A 14,631-nucleotide genomic window follows, 5' to 3' on the forward strand; every position below is an offset into this window, starting at 1 on the left:
ACTGGGGGAGGACAGGGTGAGGCTCGGCTGCGTTGGCTTTCATGGTTGAATAACCCACTAGCACTCGCTATCTAAGCTCATACATGAAGTATGGTCACTTGGATGAGGTATCGGTGGAACTGCACCCAGCAAGCAGGATTCAATGCCTTTGGGTGAGGAAATGGGACAATCGAAGGGGTAAAAAAACGATGACAAAAACCAGAGATGGATCGGACACTATCTTGGGAATGATTGTCTTTTTGAGTGGAATTTCAAGTACATGGCATTTTCCCCCTTAACTGTAAGGTAAGCAGGTTGGGCCGGTAAAAATGTCAAAAACCACAAGGGGACACCGAGGTAAGCTTTCCCTCATCGTGGTCTCTCTCCTCGTCCCGCTTTCTCCCCCTGTAACCTGCTCAGCCTTTGATCCAGTGTGCTGAGCATGCCGACACTACACCCAGAGGCCACCATCTGCCTCTGGGAGTCTTTCAGCAAAATCACACTGACGCAAGAAAACTACTAGGCACTTGGTCTAAGCGTTAAACAAAGCTTTAATCAACGGTTTTACAACATGGAGGTCTAGTTGTGTCCTTCACTAGTTCCTGTTAAGAATGTCCTGCGCAAGCTGGGCCCGTGCCCGAGTATTTATACTCTCCCTGGACAGCGCCACCCGTGGCCGCTCAGTATTATTTCATAAGTCTTTCTTTCATGAATTACTGATTCATGTCACACATTACTTGTGCAATGCAGTAACTCTTGGGATGTCACACCCTGTAAAAAAAAAAATCGCCCGCCTCAACTATCTGACGGGCATCAGGATGGACAACAGAACACAAAGTTAGCAAGTGCACAAGATAATACAACTCCTCTGCACTTGTGGGCAGCAGTTAGGATCTGATTGTGAACCTGAATACTTCGCTACTGTGACTGCATGGCTCTTTCTGCAACACAATGGAGGCTGGATAAGCTCCGCCTAACCTCCTGGTCAATCTCGGGGTCCTCCCACTGAAGAGACTGCAGATCAGGGTAAAGGAAAGGGAGCAGGAAACGGAGGCGGGACAACAAGGTAAGCCCAACTGCGAGTGGAATTAACCTATGTACGTTCAGGAACTCACATCCTATGTCAACAACATTCCAAAATTATTTTTGTTTTGGCAACAAGCCCTCTATGGGACGGCTTCTCCGCAAAATCTGTTTATGCTCTGTGCAACTGCTTTCAACAGGGCTTCCCAGGCAAAATGGACAGGCACTGCTGTTTATCGCCAAACATCCTACCAACCGAGCTATTCAACAATATGACGTACACCGCCACCTGCAAGGGGACACCGAACCTTGGTTAGACCACACTTGGAGCACGGTGCACAGTTCTGGTTTCCATATTACAAAAAGAATATAGAGGGCACTGGTAAAGGTGCAAGAAAAAGATTTATGGGGAGACCAGAACTGCCAGATTATAACGATCAGGAAAGGCTAAACAGGCTCAGGATCTTTTCTCTAGAAAAGAGAAGGCCGAGAGGTGGCCTGATAGAGGTCTTTAAAAGAGGCGTTCGATAGGGTGGACGTAGGGAAGATGTTTCGACTTGTGTGGGAATCCAAAGCTAGGGGTCATAAACAATGTTCCCTTTAGGCTGCGTGGCCATCCGGCCGCACAGCGTTCTAGGGGTCCCTTGCAGCCGGTGAGCCGGCTTTTAAACTGAAAAAACCGCGCATGCACAGGATTTTGTATGAGCCGTCCAGCCTGTTAAAGGGGCCGCACGGCCCAAAAATAAATTACTGGGAACATTGGGTCATAAATCTAAGATAGTCACTAATAAATCCAATCAGGAATTCAGGAGAAACTTCTTTACCCAGAGAGTGGTGAGAATGTGGAACTCGCTACCACAGGGAGTGGTTGAAGCGAATAGTATAGATACAGTTAAGGGGAGGCTAGACAAGTATATGAGGGAGAAGGGAACAGAAGGATCTGCTGATAGGGGGAGATGAAGTAGGGTGGGAGGAGGTTTGTGTGGAGCATAAACCAGTGGGGCCAAATGGCCTGTTTCTGTGCTGTATATTCTATGTAGTTCTATGTAACGGAGTTTCTCCCACTAGTGGATAATTCAAGCATACGGTTAGAAACACACTATGTGCATTGAGGGATGGCGTCGACACAGTGGCGATGTACTTTTGGTGTCAATTACTCCTCCCAATCTTGGAAAACTCCTAATCTACAGCAGACATTCAATTATATTCCCTCCCACGGATAGACAGGTTGTTTTGACCCTTTTAACTCAGTTGGTATTGAAGCTTTGCGGTCTAGACACCTCCTGATTGGCATCCATGACGAGGAGGAATGCCAGTCAGTGTGGCATCCCATTAGGTCAGTCACTTGACGAGTCCCAAAGCTGTCAATGGGTGACCAGCTCCTTGAGGAGTGTGGAGGCCTGGCTCTATGGGTCCCCATCAGAGGGGGTGATGATTGGGGGGGCAAGGGGGGCAGGAAATAAAACTTTTAAAATACAAGAGAAGGGGAGATTTGAATGATTCTCAAAGTCGAATGAAACAACTTCTTCCTCCCACAGTTAGCTTTTAGTTCATGCTATTCCTCCCATCACCCATTGATGCATGACTCCGTCGACAGGCCTCCCTGCATACCAGTTCAGTTCACAAATCGGCTTTAGGGGATCTAGGCTCTATTTGGCAGACTATGCATTGGATTAATCCCAACTGGTTTAATGAAGACTATGATGCTTATCGTTATTCCCCAATAGAGATTCTTTTCAAAAAGGAAAATGCCCCCAACAAGACTAAACTGGGCTCAACCACCCCAGGCTCAATCTGCCCCCACTATAATTCAGTCCTGACCTACGTCCCAGTTCCTCATGGGGCCTTTGTACTCCACAAAGTGTTTTGATGAGGAGCAGTAACAAGGACAGCCAAAGGCCACAGCCACTTGGACAGGAGCTCATGTGGGATCATAGGTCTAGCCAGACAGGAAATGTTTACAATTTTAAATGCAAGGTTTTTAAAAAAATATAGTTTTTAAGATATACATCTCGGATAGGTTGGGGCTGAAACGGAGCTAATGTTCTGGCAATTGAATAGAAAAGCGAGATGCCATTCCGATAATTATGTCCATCCATCAGTGCCTGATACGTGGGATGAAGAACCTAACAGTGGGAGTATTGGAAGTTTCGAGCAAATACAGAAGCACAGTGCACAATACGTCCTTTCTTGGAACACCGAGACTTTAAACAAAGGGCCTCATCCAAAGTGTTAACCCATCTTTCTCTCTCAGATGCTCAGTACATAACTAACTCCAGTTGCCTACACAGCGACGAGGACTGCGCTCCATAGTAATTCATTATTCTGTGAAGCATTTGGAGGCACTTGGCAGGGATGTAATACAGTCAGATAAATGAGTGTCTCTCTTTCTTTCTTTCTGACAGGCCTGCTGTGCATGACCAGGATTTTCTGGCCATTCTTTCAGATTTCCAACTGTTTATATCTAACTTTAAAAAAAAGAAATAGTGAGCACTTGACTTCCTATTCCCTCAGCTCTCTCGTGCTCCCGCCAATGTACAAGTCCATTCCCATCGGGTACAGGTCTGCCGCTTCCAGCCGATCTTACGGAAACACAGCCTTGAAGAGGCTTCGAAGCACGGAAATTTACGAACTGGTCCGTGTGTCACTGGCCCTCCCCACCAGTCCTGGAAATGCAATCACTTTGGAGTCGAAATGCAGAATCTGGACCAGCACCAAATGCAAGACCCCTAAAGAGGGAGAGTACGAGGTACTGGGTACTGGGTACCGCCCCCCACCACCACCCTCCCAAGGAGTTTTTAATGTTACAACAACAAACATTGCACACATCCCAAATGTTTTTTTTTAAAATTCTGGCAAGGCGCCTCCAACGGGAACGAGATCTCTGCAGCAATCCGTTAGCACTTCAGTGCAATTGCTTTCAGTGGAGCTTCCCAGGCAAGAGGCATGCGCACAAACTGTTTATCTCCAAACATCCTGCCAAGCAGGCCGTGCAACAATGCGATGTGCGCCGCCATCTGCAAGGGGACTGTGACGCGGGACCGGCGTTATCACTGGATCTCGTGGATTCAGCAGTCTGCAGGAAGCCATTGTAGCACAGATAATGGGAGGCTTTTCCTCCCAGCTAGTCGAGTCCAACCTGCTGTGTAATTGAGGCTGTACAATGGCATTTCCGAACCGTATTTCCACCATTCATTTACTAACTCCCCTCCCCAACCCTTACAGATTATATTCCTTTTCATTCCGACACCTCCTCGGCTTAACCCTTGCAATGCATTTTTCTTCTGCCAAGGCCTGCAATTATTTTTTTTTAAATGAGCAATAATTAATTACAGCTTCAGGCTGACTGTGGTCGTCCCACCCACATGGTGACTGACCACTGAAAAGAAAAACAAATGGATCCAACCTCATGTTACCCTGTATTGGTAATTACTGTATGTGGAGCACAGAACCGTGTGTCGGAAAGTAATCACTATGGCGATGTTTAGAAAGCTTGTTTGAATGACATGAAATATTCTTTCTAATCTCTAGTCTTGCTTGAGGCTGGTTAATGTTACGCTGCAGTTCTGGGTCCACGCTCTCAAGTTAAACGACCTGTTTGCAGTGACATTGTCAAGTGTTCTTAAAAAACTGGATCATGGCCTCCTCCGCCCCCACTCAAAAAAACAATTCGCCCAATAAATACTGATCTGGAAGGCCATTCAGCCCATCTTTACTCATCTGTACAGTCCTCCCATGGCAGCATCCGACTGGCTCTTAAATGGTTTTTGTCTCCCCTAGTCTACCCAGAGCTCCATTCCAAGTGTTACTCAGTTTTTGCACAAAAGAGGCTCCTGATATTTGTCCAAATTTGCCTTTCACCAATTGGACTCTGTTCCCCGCCTTGTCCCACCAAGAGCCTCTCCTCCCCGCCTTGTCCCACCAAGAGCCTCTCCTCACAAGTTAGAGCCCTCACTCCCCAGGTCATCCAGTCAATCTTCTCTGAACCTTGCCAACGTCCTCCTGAAGGCCGTTGCCCAAAACTACAGACAAAGGGGTCGAAATCCATCTTGGGCAGCAGCGCGAAGCGGGCGGAATCGCAATGGGACCGAATGTCGGGTGGGGAGTACAAGGGTCGGCGATAGGGCAGTGCCCGTCTTGCGCCACTTCCCAAGACAAATTTCTACCCCAATATTTCAAATTTGGCCTCAGATGTGAGCTAAGGGAAATTTGGGGAAGAAACTAAGGTTATAAGGAGAGACTCGAGATACTGGGAGTATTTCCACGGCAGCAGAGAAGGCCAAGAGGAGATTTAATGGAGCTTTTTAGAATTATGAAAAGGTATCGATAGGGTGAATATGGAAAGACTATTTCCTCTGCTTGGGGAGTCAGTGATGAGGAGCCATCAGTTTAAAATGGTCACTAGGAGAGCGAGAAGTGAGGTTAAGAGAAATGTCTTTATGCAGAGGGTTGTTGGAAGCATAAAATGCTTTGCTACAGGAAGTGGTTGCAGCAGAGAGCATTGCATCTTAAGGGTAAAGTGGATAATCATTTAAACAGAGGAATATACAGGGCAATGGGGAGAGCGCAGGGTAGCGGGCTAAGTTTTGGATTGCTCTTGCAAAGAGCTGGCACAGACATGATGGGCAAAATGGTCTTCCTCCAAGCTGTAAATCCTAGAATGGTTCCAGCACGGAGGAGGCCATTTGGCCCGTGCCAGCTCTCTGCAAGAGCACTTCAGCGAGTCCCACTCCCCCAACCTTTCCCCGTAGCCCTGCAAATTTTTTTCCTTCAGATACTTATCCAATTCCCTTTTGAAAGCCACGATTGAGTCTGCCTCCACCGCCCCCTCAGACAGTGCATTCCAGATCCTAACCACTCGCTGTCGCCTTTGGTTCTTCTGCCAATCACCTTAAATCTGTGTCCTCTGGTTCTCAACCCTTCCGCCAATGGGAACAGTTTCTCTCTATCTACTCTGTCCAGACCCCTCATGATTTTGAACACCTCGATCAAATCTCCTCTCAACCTTCTCTGCTCTAAAAGAGGTGACAGGAAGGAGTTAACTCTGCTTCCTGCACCCCCTCAACAGTAGCCTGTCTCACACTTATTCCTGACCCCTGTCCTCACTGACCTACACTGGCTCCTCCTCTCCCCCCAGCATTAAATTTGAACTTCTCATCCTAGTCTTCAAATCACCCCATCTCTGCAATTTTCTCCAGCCCTATCCTCTCTCCAGTACACTTCAGTGCACCGACTCTGGCCTTGTATGCAACCCTCCCTCTGACGATTAATGGAAGAGTGTTCAGCCACCTCAGCCCTGCTCCTTATAACTCTCTGCCTGCATCCTTAGGTCTCTCCACCTTTGAAAACCCTTTCTTTTTAACTAGGCTTTCGGTCAGCTCTCCGAAACACTCCCTCCGTGGCTCAGCGTTCGTTTCCTGCCTTATTTCAATTTGGTGAGGCGTTGGGACGACTTGTTGTGTGTTAAGGGCGCCGTATAAATGCAAGCTGTTGTTGTTCCGATGACTCGACAGTGAGCACAGCCCCCTGCAATGTCAAGGCACACAGCACACTCACCCAATGTAGTTGGTTCGGAGGGAGATCTCAAGCTCCCGCAGTACTTTGGTTGATTCTTGCACTCGGCGTCTGAATTTCTGCAATAAAAGAAGAAAAGGGATCAGACTGGCACAGGGTGCAGATCTGGTTCCTTCCTGGCTGGGGCATTAAACAGAGGACTACACGAAAGAGACAGAAAAGATGGTACAACTCACCACCCTATAAGTGCACAGATGCACACAATAGCCCATCTCTCCCTCCCTCCACCCTTTCTCGCTCCCCCTCCACCCCGCTCTCCCTCCTCCGCCTCCCTTCCCGCTCTCCCTCCTCCCCCCCCCTTTCTCGCTCCCCCTCCCCGCTCTCCCTCCTCCCCCCCTTCCCGCTCCTCCCCCCCTTCCCGCTCTCCCTCCTCCGCCTCCCTTCCCGCTCTCCCTCCTCCCCCCCCTTTCTCGCTCCCCCTCCCTCCTCCCCCCTCCCTCCTCTCCCCCCTTCCCGCTCTCGCTCCTCCCCCCTCCCTCCCTCTTCCCGCTCTCCCTCCTCCCCCCTCCCTCCTCCTCCCCCCCTCTTCCCGCTCTCCCTCCTCCCCCCCTCTCCCTCCTCCTCCCCCCCTCTTCCCCCTCCCTCTCCCTCCTCCGCCTCTCCCTCCTTTCCTGCTCTCCCTCCTCCCCCCCCTTCCCGCTCTCCCTCCTCCCCCCCTTTCCCCCTCCTCCTCCTCCCCCGCTCTCCCTCCCCCTCCTCCTCCCCCCCTCTTCCTCCTCCCCCCCCTCTTCCCGCTCTCCCTCCTCCTCCCCCCCTCCTCCCCCCCCGCCCTCCTCCTCCCCCCCCGCCCTCCTCCTCCCCCCCCGCCCTCCTCCTCCCCCCCCTCTTCCCGCTCTCCCTCCTCCCCCCCTCTCCCTCCTCCTCCCCCCCTCTTCCCCCTCCGCCCCTCCCTCCTTTCCCGCTCTCCCTCCTCCCCCCCCTTCCCGCTCTCCCTCCTCCCCCCCTTTCCCGCTCTCCCTCCTCCCCCCCCTTTCCCGCTCTCCCTCCTCCCCCCCCTTTCCCGCTCTCCCTCCTCCCCCCCCCTTTCCCGCTCTCCCTCCTTCCCCCCCCCTTCCCGCTCTCCCTCCTCCCCCCCCTTTCCCGCTCTCTCTCCTCCCCCCCACTTTCCCGCTCTCCCTCCTTCCCCCCCCCTTTCCCGCTCTCCCTCCTCCCCCCCCCTTTCCCGCTCTCCCTCCTCCTCCCCCCCTTTCCCGCTCTCCCTCCTCCCCCCCCTTTCCCGCTCTCCCTCCTCACCCCCCCTTTCCCGCTCTCCCTCCTCACCCCCCTTTCCCGCTCTCCCTCCTCCCCCCCCCGTCTCGCTCGCCAAGAAAGTCAGGCGGCAAGGAAATGGAGGAAAAATTGAACAACCTTGCCGTGTAACCTGGATCTGTGGCCGGGGTTCCTGCATGGATCATTTGATTTTTGGTGAATTCTGGGCTCAGCAAGGTGAGGGCCAACAATGCTGGGGTTTTTGAACACCTGCACGCTTGGCATCAGTGGGGAGCCTTGCTCGCAGAGAGAGATTATTGGAAGCTCTGGTGTGTACCGAGCCCAATTTTCTGACTGGAATTTCTGATCGGTGTTCTCCGTGGGCAAGGCTCCTCTCCAAGAGCAAGAAGTCAGAAAGTGGCTGCTCACACGTGGTCACCCAGCACTCCCGGATCAGGAAAGGTGCCAACGGTCTTATAACCTGGCAAGAAAGCCACATGTCTCAACCAATCAGGCCAGTGTTAAAATAGCAGTCGGGGCCCGATGACATCACCGAACACCGATCTGCAAATGTCAATGAGGACCCCTGCCGGCTTTGGGCAGACAGGCTAGCTGCCTGTCCAGAAGCCAGAGTCAAAATAGCAGGGTGGGGTGGCAAGATCCAGGCAGCTGGAGGGCGAATAAACCTGGGTGATTTATTGCCAGGTGGGTAGGGTTAAAATCATCCCCTCAATCCCAGAGATGAAAGGACTGTGCGATATACCTTCACAAAAATTATTTCGAAGTACACACAGCTCATGTATTGTGCCACCATTTGCTGTGATGCGCAAGAAACTAAGGGGGAAAAATTCGGTTGCTTAGCGCCTCCAGGGGTGCTAACGGAGGCGCTAGGAACTTGGCGCCTGAGTGCAGCGATTTTAGAGCCGTTCGCGAAACTGACCAGTCGTTTTACGGTGGCGCTAATCACCATCGCCATGACCTCCTGCGCCTGCAGATCGTGACGTCTGTCGAGCATGAAACGCCCCAGACCGGATATTGAGTCACGCCTCCTGCCTTAGCGCCTGCCGCTAGGAACGACAGGTAGAGGGGAACGTTGTCAAGTCGGGAAGGGGCTGGGGGAGCGCTATTTAAAGGCAGGCGCTTCCTGCCTTTTCTCGTCGGCAAAATTTTTGGTACACGCAGGTTAAGAAACATGTCTGGAGAGATTCGACGCTGTCCAAAGGAGCTTTGGGTCCAGAGAACCACTTTTGAGGTTCCTAAGTGCCGAGCTCTTTCCCTGGGCCTATCCATTAGTGCTTCCAACACAATTGCTTTTGAGGTCTCTCCAGGCCGAGATTCAAGGTTGCAATGAGCAGGGAGTGGCTGGCCAGCAAGATGGCCCCTCCCCTTTAAGAACTGGACGGCACTAGTCTGTCTGGCTTCCATGGTGACGGATATCGCCTGAGCTTCGGTAGCGTTCTGAGGTAGCGCCTCGCTCCCTGATGTTTGCGCCAAGAGAGGTGTGTAGCACCTGATTTAACGCTCCAATCACCTCCAGGGGCGATAGAGGCGAATTTTGCAGTTGGAGGCGATAATTAGCGCCGGGCGCTAAACTTTGCGCCCGGCCGATATTGGCGCCCCAAAATGGGCGATACCCAATTTTTCTCCCAAGGCTCTCTGCGTAACAACCCCTTTATTTGTGAGTGTGCAGCCATAGCTCCTTTTACCTTCCTGGTGACTCCTGGGTCCAGGTAGCTCTTCAGTTTCTGGATGTAGGTATGTGGAGGATTCTTCACCTGAAACCGCTCCTGACAATGCAGAACAAAACAAACAAACAAACAAACGTCAGTCAGTCCTTTAGTCTCAAACACAACAAAAAGGAAATAGAAGAGAAATGAAAAGCTCTCTGGCATGTGCAGTGGCACCTCATTTGTAAATTTACATCAATCCAAATTCAATATTGAAAATGAAATGTTTTCACCTCACACTTAAGAATAGTGGGCTTATGGTTAAAGAACCAGAGGGGCGACGAGGAGAAATTTCTTTATGCAGCGCGTTATGATGATCTGGAATGCACCCCTTGGAAGCAGATTCAATAATAACTTTCAAAAGGAAATTGGATAAACACTTGAAAAGTAAACATTTGCAGGACTCGGGATAAGATCGGGTTTGGGGGGGGGGGGGGGGCGGTGGAGAATTAATTGGATTGCTCTTTCAAAGAGACTGCACAGGCACGATGGGCCTCCTTCTGTGCTGTATGATCTATGTCACAACAGATAAACATACAGTAAGTACAAATCATTGCCTACATTGCAGTACTTGGGAGGAGCGAGGCCCCCTTCGCCCAGTTTTATCTCTTCTCCTAAAGGCTGGGGCACAACTCTGCCCGCCGACAGCTCACCCAAGTGGCCATTCTTCACGTGCGAGCCAAGTCACTGAGTGTTGGCAGGACATCTGAGCGCAGGAGGAGGAGTCACAACCAAGCCCGATCCCTTCCTCGCTCAAAGCCCACGTACGCGCTTTCCACTGGAAAGCAATCGGGGGCGGGGGTGGGAGGCAGGAACCCTGGCCGATTGTCTTTCCCATACCCAAGGCACAGATGCAGAGGCCAACAGTAATGCCCCCAGCCCGTTAGCAGGTAGAGAACGGCTTACTCAGGGCAGACCGGGGATCTAACCTGGGCCAGTCATGTCATGTATGGCCAGTTCGACACCATGAAGCGCATTTGCTGATTGGCTAATCAATTAGAGGGGACAAGATTGAACCGTTAATGCAGTGCAAGCCTCGATTGCCCAAAGCAGCAACGAAAATTCCAGAAGGCACGATTCTTAGTTAAATAGATTAACGGAGTTAAATGGCCTCTTGCACATCCCCGATTTTAATCGCTCCACCATTGGCGGCCGTGCCTTCAGCTGCCTGGGCCCTAAGCTCTGGAATTCCTTCCCTAAACCTCTCTACCTCTTTCTCCTCCTTTAAGGCGATCCTTAAAACCTACCTCTTTGACCAAGCTTTTGGTCACCTGCCCTAATACCTCATGTGGCTCGTTGTCAAATTTTGTTCGATTACGCTCCTGTGAAGTACCCTGGGATGTTTTACTAAAGGCGCTAAGTAAATGCAAGTTGTTCATAGAAATCATCATAGAAAGTTACAGCACAGAAGGAGGCCATTCGGCCCATCGTGTCTGTGCCGGCCGAAAAAGAGCTCTCCAGCCTAATCCCACTTTCCAGCTCTTGGTCCGTAGCCCTGTAGGTTACGGCACTTCAAGTGCCTATCCAAGGTTTTTAAATGCGGTGAGGGTTTCTGCCTCTACCACCCTTTCAGGCAGTGAGTTCCAGATCCCCACCACCATCTGGGGGTGAAAGAAGTTCTCAACTCCCCTCTAATCCTTCTACCAATTACGTTAAATCTATGCCCCCCCCCTGGTTATTGACCTCTCTGCTAAGGGAAATAGGTCCTTCCTATCCACTCTATCTAGGCCCCTCATAATTTTATACATCTCAATTAACATCACATCATAGATGCACCTTGGGTGCACTTTTATACGTGACAACATGGAAGAGGCGGTGAACAATTATTCTTGTTGGTGACCAAATACTGCTTAATGGCACCTAGACGAGTAAACATGTCCATTACACTAGGAGAGTTAAAAACTGGTAGAGAGTATTGCCAGATAAGGCCAAATATATTCCATTGTTTCCTTTTGCCAACCTACCCTTTAATTAGGTTGAACTAATGGGCCAGTAATTCCGGTCCCAACGCGTGAGTACGGACGGTGTACTCATGCGTGTGGCCGGAGGAATTGCCGGATTCCAGCATGCACAGCGCATGCGCGGGAAACCGGCATTTCCTCTCCATCGAACCAAGGGGTTAAGAGGTCCAACGCGTGCGCGCAGGACTCTGCGCGCACGCGTTGAACTTCCTTCTTTTTGACAGGTTTGCCCGTGTGCAAGGGCCTGAACTTTTTAGAAATGAAAAAAGGAGGCGTAAGGAGTGGATTCTTGCAGGTAAGTGGTCTATTATTTAAAATTATTACATTTTTTCCACAGCTTCATTGTTTTTAAGGACTTTACAGTAAGGTAAGTTTATTTTTAGACCCGATTTCGTAAAAAATTATTTTTCAAAAATTTTATTAATTGTTTTAAATAGTTTTTTAAAGTTATTTATAGTTTATTTAATTATTGGGGTGTTTTTTTAAAATGTTAATTAAAGTTAAACTAGTCTTTTGGGCGCCCGTACTTTTCATGAGTTTGACAGTTCTTACTATCAAACTCATGAATGAGTTTCCCCTCCCCTGATTGGCTGCAGAGTGCTCACCTGATCCCAGCCGGCACATCGCACTAACTACGCCGCTGGATCAGGTAAGCACATCGCGCCGACATCTGAACCGGGCCTGTGACAGGAATTCCAAGCAGGCCCAGGCTTCAGATGTCGGCGCGCCGGGTGAGTGCACATCGGGGGCTTGCACGCACGGCAAGCAGCTGATCCTAATTTCTGGGCCAATAAAAGAAAATGGGATTGCACTGAAGAAATCGGCACCTATTCAGTGGAGACACGGAATGAAATAAAAGGATGGTATAGATTTTAGGAACAAAGTTATCAGTACGAGCCATACACACTTAAATTAAACATATGATGATAGAGTATGCTGATTCTTATAATAGATTAATAAGGGGCTGAATATATTGCCAGACAAATTCAAAAAATAAGTAAGCAGAATCCTGCCTGGGCACCTCCACAATGAACCAAAAATATATATTTGATTTATTATAGGAAGAGGATACTGAAGTAGTGCTCCATGTAATTAAATAACAGGTATAGTTGCAGTCTGAAGTTTACCTTTTTAATTTGCCTCAAGTTTCAGCATTCACAAATATTTTGCACAAGCTCACAATGAGGACTTCCTCTTAAGAGCTGCCTTCTCCAATTATTTTACACTAGCAGTACGTACTAAAATATGCTGCGAGATCAACATGAAAAGATTTCTGAACTGAATTAACCCGATTATCTCTTACTGGTAGGCTGCTCACAGATGCTCACCAGGACATTAGTGAACTCCATGTTGGGAATTATTTTTATTTATTTATTTTTTTTTAAATTTTTTTTTAAATAATTTGTTCTTGGGATGCGAGTGACGCAGGTAAGAGAGTATTTATGTCCATTCCTAGTAGCCACAAAGGCATCGAGTCACCCACGTTGACTGGAGTCATATGTAGGGCAGATCAGGTAAATATGGCTGGTTCCCTTCCCTGAAGGACATTAGTGCACCAGTTAGGTGTAGTAGATCGGGCTTTGGGGCAGGGTTGGGGGGTTGGTCAGAACAGAATGGATATCACAGCATCATGTAGCTAAGTTCATAGGGCCAATTTTTGGAATGCGTGCTCCTGTTGGGCAGCCTCACCCCTCGAGAGTCCACATTGGGAAACCGCAGGTGCAGTCCCCCACAATTTTCCATCCATTAAAATGAATGGGAAGGAAATCATTGGCAGCCGCCTGTGATTTATGATGTGTTCTCCCGCCCGGCGAGCTTTCCCCAACGGGAGCACGCATCCAAAAGATTGGCCCCATGGAGCTCATGGTACATGTCCAGGCTGACCATTTTGTCCAACCTTATTGCCAACATCTGAACCGACAGATACACTTGGTTGTCTTCGACCGACCGATTGCATTGGCGTGAATCAGATTTCAACCGTGCCGTATCCTTTCAGCAAACAGGGCCTGCGAACTTTTCTGATGCAGCAATACTAGGCCGAGAGTGTTTTATTGATCCAGATGCTGGCACAGAGGAGCTGCCCGGGGGCTTTTCCGTGCGGTTGACAGCACAGCCAAACCTGACAGACCTCAAGGGCTAAAAATTGAGTAACGCCCCAATCGGGGCGCTAACTTCGCCGGGGCGCTAAAAGTAGCGTCCCCGCGCCGGAAATTGAGTGGTTGCGCCCCAAGAAGGAAGCGGGGCGCTACTGGAGGTGCCCCGCATCCCTCTTGGGGCACTGCAAGTCAATATTGCGGCGTTATGTGCCGCAGCGCCACACGTTGCAGCACGTCGCGCCGTGGTATTGCAGGCCTTCCTCCCCTTCTTAAAGGGGAGGGGCCTTGTGCAGCGCGACCTGGGGACCAGCTGGGCCCCCAGGGATCGGGAGTGCAGGCAAGAGAGCCCGGCACTCAAGAGAAGTGCCGGGCTCCTGGAGCGCAGCCGGCACTCTGCGGGGGGAGGGGGTGGGGTGGGTCAGGAGGCCGGGGACGGGATCGCAGGCAGGTGCTGGCAGGCGGCCAGCAACAAAAATGGCTGCCCCACACCTCGCCTTTAAATTGCACCTCCCCGGCCGCAGGTACGCCCCCCTGACCCCGCCTGACATAGCGTCCGGCGGTAAGTCAGGGGGCACTCCCGAAGATCATGGCTGGGGCATCAGCAGGGTGCCGCGCACACCAATGATGTCATCGCCAGCGGCGCAGCGCCACAGGGCGCTACGGGTTAGTGCCACCACTAACCTCCCGCTGAATTTTGCGGGAGGCGTGGGCAGTGCCGCGCCCGGGCGCTAGTTGCGTTGCGTCCCGTTGCGCCCTCTTAAGGCGCTAACGGGAGGCGCAACCAACTGAATTTCCCCCCCAATTCTCGCGTCTAGCAGAACCGTTCCCTGAAGAGGGGAGAGTCAGTGGCCCGGAATGGACCCTCATCAACGCAAAGTGAATTTCTAAACAAACATGGAGAGGCGACATTTCCCGTCCCACCCCACGAATGTTCGAGGAGAAGGGCACCATAGGACTCTCTGCAATTTACACATGGATTGCAAGTACCTGGTCACAGATGAGATCCCATTTCTTCTCGTTGTCGTACTGTCGCAGCAACCGTGCTTTATCTGGAGGAAGGTTCATAGAATTCTGCAAAGCAAA

General features: G+C 50.5%; 1 protein-coding gene across 5 annotated transcripts in view; it reads right to left on the reverse strand.

Moving 5' to 3' along the window:
* The window catches only part of LOC147096992 (formin-like protein 3), a 190,603-nt gene that overhangs the window by 81,626 nt on the left and 94,346 nt on the right, over nt 1-14,631 (reverse strand). For all 5 annotated transcript variants that reach the window (XR_015074454.1, XM_085972707.1, XM_085972706.1 and 2 more), the window contains exons 2-4: nt 14,536-14,619; nt 9,471-9,551; nt 6,559-6,635 (exon numbers count right to left, since the gene is read on the reverse strand). Coding sequence is in view for 4 of the 5 variants with exons in the window: in XM_085972707.1 (XP_085828833.1) it covers nt 6,559-6,635; nt 9,471-9,551; nt 14,536-14,619 (242 nt within the window). In the remaining variant the exon portion in view is untranslated. The remainder of the gene's footprint in view (nt 1-6,558; nt 6,636-9,470; nt 9,552-14,535; nt 14,620-14,631) is intronic.

The sequence above is a fragment of the Somniosus microcephalus genome, chromosome 33 (assembly GCF_052327205.1).
Source record: "Somniosus microcephalus isolate GS21.2 chromosome 33, FLI_Smic_1.0, whole genome shotgun sequence".
Lineage (NCBI taxonomy): Eukaryota > Metazoa > Chordata > Chondrichthyes > Squaliformes > Somniosidae > Somniosus > Somniosus microcephalus.